At 37.6% G+C, this 12234-nt stretch overlaps 1 protein-coding gene across 2 annotated transcripts; it reads left to right on the forward strand.

Annotated features, from left to right (window-relative positions):
- The first annotated feature begins 1044 nt into the window (after positions 1-1044).
- Positions 1045-11951, forward strand: LOC116260366 (nucleobase-ascorbate transporter 2-like). 2 transcript variants are annotated; one of them, XM_031638662.2, is made up of 15 exons: positions 1045-1148; positions 1315-1542; positions 1981-2078; positions 3320-3496; positions 3614-3714; positions 4159-4234; positions 5329-5388; positions 6064-6248; positions 6947-7043; positions 7128-7214; positions 8490-8548; positions 8695-8786; positions 8885-8962; positions 9661-9821; positions 11476-11951. In XM_031638662.2, the coding sequence occupies exons 2-15, from the start codon at positions 1452-1454 to the stop codon at positions 11686-11688; spliced, it is 1575 nt and encodes a 524-aa protein (XP_031494522.1). In that variant the 5' UTR covers positions 1045-1148; positions 1315-1451; the 3' UTR covers positions 11689-11951. The 2 variants fall into 2 exon arrangements, with proteins under 2 accessions (XP_031494522.1, XP_031494523.1); XM_031638663.2 differs by lacking the exon at positions 1045-1148 and having other exon boundaries at positions 1158-1542.
- The last annotated feature ends 283 nt before the right edge of the window (positions 11952-12234 follow it).

Raw genomic sequence — 12234 nt, forward strand, 5'->3', positions numbered from 1 at the left:
TTGAAAAATCCTGAATAATGTCTTAATTTCATGATCGAACACTTTTGGTGCTGTCCTCCTAAGGCTTCGAGTCAGGAATCACTTCTAATCGAAAAACAGGAAAAACTATCGGGTTTAGATCGAGTAACCTGTTGGTTTTCATGTAGAAACTGCTGACCATTTCAATTAGGACATTGACATTCTTTCCCAAGCTTTTGTCATCATTCCTCGTGAGATAAATACAAGAATGGACCACATGATTCAACTTTTGTACTCTCTTTGTAATTCCTAAAATGTATTGCATATGACTTTGCTCACAAGAGATTCTTATGCTTTTGCCTCATGGTCCACATAACACAATAAAGGTATGTAGGACAGCAAATATTTTGACGCCCTAAAGCAAATGTACATGCACGGCCGGAGCTAAGGTCCATGCAGGCCGCATGGACCCTGACTCTACCTCAAAATTTAAAAAAAAAAAGTTTATATTGTAAATTTTAAAAAATTTTACTTTTTCTATTTTTTTATGAAAACTGATATTTTGGCCTGTGTTAAAATTTAAAAATTTTAATTTAGTTTCTCTCATAAAAAATTTCTGGCTTCGCCCATATACGTTAAGTGTGTGAGAGAGAGAGAAAGGTGCAACCATAACCCTTGCTCTATTAACATCACCTTCACTTTATTTAAGGCATCGACAATTGAACCTGAGATACGTTGTGTGTGCGCTGCAGGTCCAACCTATAAGCCGGTTAGCAAGAGAGAGAAAGATCATCTTTACGTATTGAATCAAGACCATTACGGGCAGATTTGTGTATAATGTAAATTTTTTATGTTAAATGTTGCATTTCAATACAAATCTTAAACTTGAATTTTGTTAAGTTAAAAAGGGTCTATTTTCCTGGAAAAGAAAGAAACGAAACTACGAGCTTTAAGTGTCTCGTGTTCCAACCCGTATCCGGCGTCGTCCTGATAAGAGTCGACATGATGATACCACTTTTCCTGGACGGTTCTGATTGCATTCTTTTACTTTTGAATGACACAACGGCCAGTTCAGGAAAATTGATATTTCCGCAAAAAGGTGAAAGAAGCGAAGAGTTCCTCCATTCCGTCGAAAATTCAAAGAAAAGGACGGTGAAAATGGTAATCGGAAAAGCTGAAATGTGGAAAATGTGAGCACGCACTTCAATTTGCGTTCCCCTATCTTTCTTCTTTGTCGTCCCATGGGAATCCTCATCCTCTGTGTCTTCCTTTTTCCTCATCTTTCATTCTCGCTTTATATCCCGTGACATCTTTATTAATCCCCAATAATTCGTTGTCGCCTGCCTTCTTTTCCAGCCTCTCTTCCTTTGCTTTGGCGTGCTTGTCTCCAACACCTTCCCGTTGTGGGAAGTTTCCTGCCGGCTGCCGGTTGATGCAAAGTCTGTATATTCTACTTGTGGTGCTGCCCTTCTCACAGGCTTGCTGTTTCTGCCATGGAGTTCCCAAAACCAGAGGAGATAACTCATGCTCCCATGGAGCAACTGCAGGGTCTTGAGTATTGCATTGACTCAAACCCAAGATGGGGTAAGCCTGTTCCTCCTCTAGTTTGAAATTATTAGTCCTTCTTGTTTCAGTTCCAAAATGCTATCTGTGTTGCATAAAGGATGCCCACTCTCTGTCTCTGTCTCTTTCTCTGTCTCTCCTACCACTTTCAATGATCATCCATAATTGCGATGCAGTGACGTCTACAACTGTATAGGCAGCAAAATAATGTTATTTCAGTCATCACAGTTTCCACCAACCAATCATCATCACGGCCTCTATGTATAACTTTTGTTAACATTCTGCACAGATTTTTACCGTTCTGTATCAATACAAGTTGAGCACTCAAATTTCACCTTTTTTTTTCCCCTCTTTTCACTGCTCTCACTACCACCACCAACAACATCTGCAGAAACAAACTAGCAATATGTCCACCATCGTCAGAAAATGCTTGACATGGGTGATTGTGTTTGATGACAGGGCAGGCTATTGGCTTGGGCTTCCAACACTATATTTTGGCTTTGGGTTCAACGGTGATGATCCCATCCTTGTTGGTGCCTCTGATGGGTGGATCTGACGTAAATCATCTAACTCAAGCTCTTCCCTTATGCAACTCGATTTCAGTTTGTTTCCATATACACATGATGGCAGCAATTTCTGAATCATAACTGCAGGTGGCCCATTGTAGCTGAGAATTCTTGTGCCTTTTACATTTTTCCTTTTGTATAGATAAAGTTTGGTGTAGAAGAGAGAATAGGTGGAGAGCAATCCATGGGCCCCGATCTTCTATCTAGTTAAAAAAAAAATCTGAGCGAGTTTCTTGGCTTGATGAAACGACACTTACCAGCAGAGCCATTTTAATGATCCCACTTAAAAATTAATTTTTTGGTATGCTGTGGTTCCTCACTCATTAGAGTTCTAACAACTGATTTAGCCAGAACTGTCTCTCTAATAGAACGGGTTGGTACTGCTTCTTCTCCCCAACATCGAACCAGGAAATGTTACTACTTGCCATTTTGCTTCTCCAATAAAATTACCCTATTTCTGCAGTGAGCAGACACCAGAAGACAAAATAAAACAGGAAAATATTCTGTCAAAATCGTCTTATTCATGGCTTATTTTATTCCTGAAATTGTTGGAGGGCTATTCTGCCAAAAAATAAATCAAGCTAGTGCAGCTTGAGAACTCATAGATAATTCGATTGCATTTATGAAAAAACAATACGTACCAGCTATATCTTTTTTCCTCTCCTCTTCTACCAATCCTCGAAAATCTGAACCTCCAACATGATCGTTTGCTCCCACAGGGCCAAGGAAAGTTCGGGAACGTGTATTTATCTTTATTCTAATTGACAAAACCCACCTTCTTTTGCTAACTGTTCTTGTCTCTGTAACATAATGCTGTCTCTGACTCTCTATGACATGAAACATATTCCAGATGTTTTCTTCTATTCTCTTCTCTTTAATGAAATTTTATGTTGCTATTGCATTGACTCACAATAATGGGGATAAAATCGAGAAAAATATCAGTACCACTTTTAAATTTTTCTAAATTTGAAATATTTTTTTTTCTTTATATATCAATGGTTTACAGTTGCCATTTGCGATTTCTCATAATTTTTCGTTTTGTACATATTCCTTCCTATTTGTCTCTGATACCTTCTATATACCCCACAAATTTTAAGTACCAATGTTCTAGACCTAAATTGCTGGGACATTTTGCCTTACTGAAATATTAGCTATAGCAGGTGCTTGTAAGCTATGGTTTCAAGGCATTCATTGTGGTTCCATTCTAATTTCCTGAATCGCATGCACAATAGGATGACAAGGTGAGGGTGGTTCAAACACTGTTGTTCATGACTGGGATCAATACACTCCTTCAGACATTGTTCGGCACCCGCCTGCCCACTGTAGTTGGGGGCTCCTATGCCTTCATAATCCCGATTGTCTCCATAATTCGTGACTCCTCCTTGATGGAAATCTATGATAACCATGAGGTCAGTGTCCTGTTTTGAGATGGAAGGCCAACAGTAAGAACTAAGCAGCAGCAACTGTTTCTTTAAAACCACAACTGTTTCTGCGTTTATGGCATTCTTTCCTTTCTTCTTTTTCAGAGATTTGTTCAAACGATGAGGGCAATCCAAGGAGCTCTTATTGTCTCATCAAGCGTGCAGATAATCCTTGGGTACAGCCAATTATGGGGGATATGCTCCAGGTGAAATAACCTTTACCAAGTTTGGCCTGGTAAAGTTTTAATTGGTTGGTCTCTTCTATGTATATAAAAATATCCTGGTACATAAAATTGTGTTAAGTTAATCAATTAAAAACTGGCTTCAAATAGTAATAATAAAAAACTCTAAAATTCTGTCTAATTTTAAGCTTGAACATTGTATTCTCACAGGCCTTATATCGACGACAATGTTAGTGTTCTGTAAATATGTTTTAAAATTGGGGAAGATTCATAGAACTCTTAATACAAATGTTCCAGGAATTAAAGATTCATGGAACACCCAAACGGCCCCTGAATGGTTTGTCACGATCCAAAAATGAAAAAGATATATACTCTCAGTTGTGTATTCTAAGGTCTTCGTATGGGTAAAAACTATAATATTGTTTTTCTAATAGTTTAAAGGTGCTTTTTGTCATTTTTTGGGAGCAGGTTTTTCAGCCCTCTTGGCATGGTTCCGGTGATCTCTCTTGTGGGACTTGGCCTTTTCAATAGAGGCTTCCCTGTGGTATGTTCATGCCAACTTAATATTCTACTTTCCTTCAAGATCTCTTTTTCGTGGAAAATATTATATGACACACACATAGCGCATGTTCTTGTTATGTGGAGGACATATTTATCATTTCTGGGCAAAAATATGTTACTCATTGACATGTTCTTTTTCCCCTTTTAATAATAACCAAAGTTTGTTACCAGATTTTCGTAAAATATAATCCCAAAAGGTTGCCACATTTCTAGAAGGCCGGTTCGAAAATATCACAAATTTTTTCAGCCAGCCATTTTAACGAGCGCGATAACAAAGTTGTGGGCATTTTTTATTTGTAACATGTTTCTGGTTTTGGTCTAATATATTTTTAGTAAGTTATTGTGTTAACCCCAACATCTATCCTTGGACTCATGAAAATCCCGATAGCCAACGGTTCGAAAACCTCCATTCAATCCGAGAGATTTGGAACAAAATCTAGATTGTCGTGCCAATTCCGGATCCAGGTCTAGAGCTAGCTAGATCTCACCCAGGGAAACATCACTCCTAAGCCAAATCAAGGAACTTAATGCTGACTGTATATTATTGGCAGAATGATTATTTTTATGTTTTTCTAAATTAATCGACTGTTTATAAATCTCCAATGGGATTGACTCAATGGACAGAGCAAAGGTTGGTGGTAATCAGTCTGGTTTTGAATTACCGGAGCATGAACTTCTTGTATTGCAAAAAGGGAGCATCATGAATTTTGGTTGGAAGGCACTAATTCAATAACTTTAATGTTTATATGGGTACCTATATATATAAACAATAAAATATGTCACAGTATTAATGTAAAAATAAATATGCTTGATGAGGTCCACGCCAACCGTCATGTGGCTCTGCTACTGGATGCAGCAAAAGTTTATGTAGAGAACCATATGTAAATAGCCTTGGGATCTCAGATTCTCAATTTCTTTGAGTTGTTTGGTCATTGGATTAATCTTAACTGTGCACCCAAATGTTAAGATTGGAAGAATACGTATACAGAAATTTGTAGGCATGATCATGTTATGAAGTCACGACAATCTGTGCGGATTTAAACTTTTTTTTTTCTTTCTCTTGTTTAAAATTTTCAGGTGGGGAAATGTGCAGAAATCGGTGTTCCAATGCTTATTGTGTTCATAGCTTTTTCACAGGTAAACATTTTCTTTGATACTTCTCAATGTGCATAAATGTTGAAATTTGTGACCCAAAGGTGCGTGGGGCTTGGTGTGGAGAGAGACCATATGTCATCTCATAATATCTAGAGTGATAGCATCTACGTGAATCAAGCTGATGATAAATGTGCATGTCCATCTACATACTCAAAACATTCACTAAAAAAAAACGATGATTCAGGACATTTGGAAAATAGGACATTGTTGAAAGTCTAACAATTTTCTGGTTGAATATTGATAAAAAATTTTACCGACGTTCAAATGTTGGCAAAGATTTTACCAACGTTCATTGGTCGTCCATAATCGTCTGTTTACTACGTCCAGGACACGTCAGTGAAGATGTCTACATCAACGCGTGCAGCGACGCATGTTGCGACATTTTCTTAACTACGACGGATGTAAGCGTCGATAAAACATTTACCGACGCTTTCCAATGTTGGTGAATCCACCTGTTTTGTGGTGATTAGTAACCAACATCCATAATCTCCTGAGAAAAATGAAAACCTTTTAATCCATAAAAGGTCCTGAAATTGAAGTTTATTGATGTATAAGGGATCATCAATTTTCTTTTTCTCTTTTCGAGTGATACATGTGATTGAAGCATGCCGAGTTCCAAGACGGATGGTATATGTTGATGAATGGCGTGTGATGCAGTATATGAAGCATATCCGCGCGTGGAGGTTCCCCATCTTCGAACGCTTCGCCCTCCTCATCTCGGTGCCCATCGTTTGGATCTACGCCTACATCCTCACCGTCGGCGGCGCTTACAACCACCGCCCCGACAGAACCCAGCTCCACTGCCGCGCCGACCGCGCCAACCTCATCTCCTCCGCCCCTTGGTAATTCTTCCTCGACCCCATGGCCGTCTTCGAACATCAACTTTTTTTAGTATTCCATTCGTCTTTCATAAGTCCAGTGGAATTCTAAGAAACAAGAACTACTCTACCATGAGCCTTTTAATTTTAAAGAGGGTTTGTGTTATGAAACCCGTGGTGCCTGTCACCGTCCAATTAAATTAAGAATGAGTCGAGCCAACTCGAGTTCGAGTCCTAAGTTAAACAAGTCGAGTTTAACCTTGATTGATAACTCGAGTTTGTAAACAAGTCGAGTTCAAATTGGTTGAACTTGATTGGATTAAACTCGTTTAACACTTATACTTATTTTTGTAATTTCAAAAACTTAAATGGCTTAAGTAAAATTTTTAAAGTTTAAAGCATAAAACATATATTAAAAAACACAAACTTAGAACGAGTCGAGCTGAAGCTCGGAGTCTGTTAAACGAGCTTTCATAAAGCACGAGTCGAGCTCACTTTATAAAGCTCGAGACAAGGTCGATGTGAGTTGAGTCGAGCTTGATGTGAGTCTGATCAAGTTCAGTCTCGCTCATTGTACATCCCTATATACAATCTAGTGCACTATCTTTTCGAATCATAGAAAAGCTCAAAGCATCCAAAGATGGAAAAATAGCAAGTCCTCTTAAAAGAAGAAGAACTTCCTTTGGTTCATAAACTCTCACTTGTTGTGGTGGGGCTCTCAGGATAAGGCTGCCGTTCCCGCTCCAATGGGGTCCGCCGACCTTCGGTGCCGGCCACTGCTTTGGAATGATGGCCGCCGCGCTGGTGTCCCTTGTGGAGGTAAGTAAGCCCCTCGCCTCTTGCTCACCGTCCGATCTCCTAGGGTTTAAATGATTTCTGAATGTGTCGCGTATTATTACGTAGTCGACTGGGGCCTACAAGGCAGCAGCTAGGCTCGCGAGCGCCACACCGCCTCCTCCCCACGTTCTCAGCCGCGGCATCGGGTGGCAGGTAACACGCAGTTTCTTATCATTGGATCCTTCCTCACCTTCTTCTTCTTCCTTCTCCTCTTTCTAATTTCCTTTGTAGGAATAGATAGGTGGGGGCTTCTTAAATTGATAGTTGAAAGTTTAAATTGGTGGTTCAGTTATATAAAATAGCTTTACTAGGTTTGAGTTACTGTCTAATTGATAAATTGAAAATTTGTTAATTATATGTTAATTATTGCCTCATAAAAAATAAAAAATTTTGACTCCACCCTCAACAGATGGCAAGCTGGTGTTAGCTAACAAGTGGTGGAGCTAGAAATATTTGATTATTTAAGTTTTAAATCTTAAGGGTGCATTTATATACAAATAAATAAAAATTTGAAGAAGTATCAATATAAAAATAAAACATTTCTTCTGAGCTTGTGTCTGATTAAGGGTGCAGCCAAACCTAATCTTCCTAAACTGAAATCTGAAACTATTCTTATTAGGCCAAACTTGAGTCTAAGTCCGAAAATCCAATTAGGTAATTGTATCCAACTTCAGAAACTTTATATTGGATCTGATGGAAAATGATCAAAAACATGTTCAGTGATAAGAAGCGGTGGATAGAGATATTTATTTGTAAGTCTTCGCAGTTTTTTGACTTGTATATTCAGAAAGAAGCCCTTCTGGCATCCCTCAAGTATATTCGCTTTAGCACATGCTACCTGTTTCATTCCAAGTGGCAGATTCTTCTTGTTTCACATTCACACATTTGTTATGCATATATCTTATCAGTATCGGTTTCCACATGATCGATGGTCGTCACCCGTTTAAGACATTTCTTAAAATTTTATTTAAAAAATAATTGAAAGTAAAAGAGATTAAGATAATTTTCAAGAACAATAAATTAATAATAACCCGTCTCGAATCAGCTGATGCAAGCCGATTTTTGCAACAATCTAGGTATATTGTTATCAGTTTGGTTTTTCTGGACTGTACATCAGTATCGTTCCCTCTCCCTCCTCCCTCAATTCTCGGGGGCTTCTCTTATAAACTCATCCTGTTAACAACTGTAACGGATTTCAATACATTACAAATAACACGTAACTTTTGCCGGAACAACAAAAAGATCAGCAGTTTTTGAATATTTTTTATATAATTTATTGCTTAAATAATGCACGAAAAGACCAGTAGATAAGAAATTTCAGATTTGAGGAATACGTTTTTTATATCACTATTTTTGTTTTCTTCGAATTTCCCTAACAAACACATTCAGGCTCACGTTTTAAATTGTTTTTGACTTTTTGAAACACAGGGAATTGGGCTTCTGCTTGACGGCCTGTTTGGAACGGGAACTGGCTCTACGGTCTCCGTGTGAGAAAAATTTTCTTACAACTTTCTCACTTTGATTTTCTCATTGAGTAAAATTTTTCAAAAAACCAACTTGTTTCTACATATATGTTCCCATTTATGGTGCACAGTATTCTTCATTAATGCTCACCTATTTGAATATTTCTCAGTGAAAATGTAGGTCTACTGGGAACTACACGAGTTGGCAGCCGTAGAGTGGTGCAGATTTCAGCAGGATTTATGATCTTTTTCTCAATTTTAGGTAATAAAAACAGAAATGGTGATTTGTGGTATTCTGATGTTCATAAAAATACTAATTTGATCTAAGATATGCCTGTTTGAATCTATCTCTTTTTTTAGGAAAGTTCGGTGCTCTTTTTGCCTCCATACCTTTCACTATATTTGCTGCTCTCTACTGTGTCCTGTTCGGGCTTGTCGGTAAGCAATCAAGGGGCTGTTTGACAACAGTAACACACTGTTACTGTTTCATGAACCTGCTCCAAAAAATGAAGCAGATTTATTAGACAGTAACAGTTTGTTGTTGTTGCCAAACGACCCCTACCCTCTACCTATTTGCATGTGTGTCGTGAATTTATGCAAGAAGGACAAGGAATGTCAGATTAATTTGGTTGATTCAATTTGGACAGGCTACACTTATCTTTTCTAATGAAAGTAGAAAACAAATCTCCTAATTTTCTAAGAAAATATAATAAGCTCATCATGACCAAAGAGTCCATTTTTTATATGCTTATATGGACTACACATGTACACCAAATCCTGATTACTGCAACTATTAGATGCCCTAAGTATTGTTGACTTGTTGTATCTTTTTCGTCATTAAATACTAAAAAATCATTAAATATAAAGGCAGCATTAAATAAAAATAGAAACAAAGGCAGTGGTGTTATTAGTGCATCACTCATAGACTAGAACTCAATGCATTTCATGATACCAGTGCCTGCATTTTGCCAGTCCTCATCTGGTCAATTTGCATATATAGTTGTTCTCAGTACGCATCATGTTATCATTATCTTACCAGCTTCCAATCCATGATTTTTTTTTTAACTAATTATTGTCTTAGATTGTAACTTCTGAAATAATTTTGTCTTTAATTTTTTGGATTTTGTTTTTGCCAGCATCTGTAGGCCTTTCCTTCCTGCAATTCACGAATATGAACTCAATGAGAAGCCTCTTCATAACTGGTGTTTCATTGTTCCTTGGACTCTCTGTGCCTGAGTATTTTAACCAGTTCACAATTTCAGCTCATCATGGCCCTGCTCACTCCAATTCTGGATGGGTAAGTTCACCTATATATATATATATATATATATATATATATATATATATAAACTGCAATATTATTTTGTGGATATATATTATTAAGTGGTGCAGAGTCTTGTAGAATTGGTGAATTTCGAGATAAAGGATTTATCATGTTATCAGGATTAGAACTTAAGATGTCTCTCAAAGAGTATGAAAACATGAACAGGTAAACATATAACATTAGTGGCATAGATTGGATAAGCATCTGATGCCTAGATCAACACAAACAAAGAGTATGCTACAGTTACATGTCATAGGACTGTGTCACCATATATGTTCTCTTCTATATCTGATTTATTATATATTCAATAATAAACTATTATTTTTATGCTTAAGAACTAATATATATAGTGTTAATGATTTAGTGAATGATTGAATATTTGCACTAAAATGATTAATTTGCCTCTAAAAATCACTGTCAGGGGCTGAAAAGCAGAAGTTGACCAAACATTATAATGACCAATGCTAATGCCCAATATTGTAAAATAACTGAAACCTATAGCAACATCATATACCTAATTGGTTAAACTTGTCCCATTTCGAAACTAGTTGTACCTAATTCTATATTTTTTAAAGTCTTTTTGAGAACAATCATGTAAACATGATCTGCATATTTGACAACATATAGTTTGTTATAAAAGTCACGTTTTCTAGGCATACATAGTACGAGTACTTTTAGAAACAAAAAAGATTCAGATAGTTAATTTTAAAATCTTGTAACATTTTATCTAGACATTTAAAATACAGTACTCTTTATAAATTCATAAGCTTTTGAATGCAGAGATCACGACTGTAGATTCTAGGAAGAGCATAAGAAAAAAGTTAAAAATGAAAGATATGGTAATTAATTGAAGCCAGTCCCAAAATGAGACTGGTTGATGCATTTGTTTATGGGAGAATTGCATTAAACCAATCACACTTTGAGACTGATTACCAAACCTTAGATGATACTTGTGCATCTCTCTCTGTTTGTCTCAGGCTAAAACAACAATACTTTCACTCAACCTGATCGTCCAGATGGACTGAATACATTTTTCTCGTTATAAATAAAAAACCCACTATTTCAATCATTGTTGGCATAAATTTGTTATTCTTATATGAGCCATTAATTTTTTATGCATCTTCATTTTGGGTGAATGGAGAAGGGCCCCCTCCCCGTAGAGAGCCAAAGCTCTCACCCAACTTCTTGTCCCTCTAGGATATAGAGTATAAGAGCCATTAATTTTTTATGCATCTTCATTTTGGGTGAATGGGGAAGGCCTCCGCTAGAGAGCCAAAGCTCTCACCCAACTTCTTGTCCCTTTAAGATATAGTGTATGCTTTCAGTGCGTCAAGCTGTCGACCTGCTGTGCATCAACTTGCAGATTGGTTACCTCCGTTTGCAGGACAGAAAGGTAACACCCTTGACGCTCGAAATAAAGACTGGTCGCCTACCAACTCCTATCCCAAACCATTACACCAACCCCTTGGGGAATTTAATGCACCATAATTCAGGGTTGATTTCTTTGGTCTTGATGTTTCCTTCTTACGTTTAAGCTTGCTTTGTTTAGGCAAACTATGTTCATCAAATTGTTTCAGTTGATAGCTTTATCCATCCCATGCGTTTGTTTGGTAATCTGTTGCCGCAGTTCAATGACATCATCAACACCACATTTTCTTCGCCGGCGACGGTGGCGTTGATCGTCGCCGTTTTCCTGGACAACACTCTGGAGTACAAAGATGCAGCTCGAGATAGAGGGATCCCGTGGTGGCTCAAGTTCCGGACTTTCAAGGGCGACAGCAGAAACGAAGAGTTCTACACATTGCCCTTCAATCTCAACCGCTTCTTCCCTCCATCATAAATCTTCTCTTTTCAACAGTAGAAGGAAATGTCTCAGAGAAGAAAAGGAAAAGCCCAAAGATTATTCATCAATGGTTCTTTGTAACGTGGGGAATGATGCCTCCATATGCATGATGTATTTATGTATATATGAGTTCCTCGGTGAGTTGTTTGTTAATTTTAGGTGAATTTGTATTGGATTTTGCGGACATTACACAGCTGCAACATTCTCCCATCTCTTCTCGCTTGGGGTGCTGGAATGGAAACTACTCTTGTTGATGAGCATTTCTTGTTCTTTTTCGTAGAGAAGGTCATATGTTATGTCCTTAACATGGCGCTGCACGTTAGGAGCTCGAAATTATGGAAATGCCTTTGTGTGTAAAAAAACCTTCCCGTAAAGGCAAAAAGTAGGAAAAAAAAAAGGAGAAAAGAAATCTTACCTTCTTAATCAGATGACCAAAATATATCATTATTTTCTTAAAACAGCAAAAGTACATGTCTCGTCAAAGAATAGAAAACGAGGGCCTGTGTTAGGTGCCTGCCATGCAAGCCCCTCTCTCTCCGAAAC

The sequence above is a fragment of the Nymphaea colorata genome, chromosome 9 (assembly GCF_008831285.2).
Source record: "Nymphaea colorata isolate Beijing-Zhang1983 chromosome 9, ASM883128v2, whole genome shotgun sequence".
NCBI lineage: Eukaryota > Viridiplantae > Streptophyta > Magnoliopsida > Nymphaeales > Nymphaeaceae > Nymphaea > Nymphaea colorata.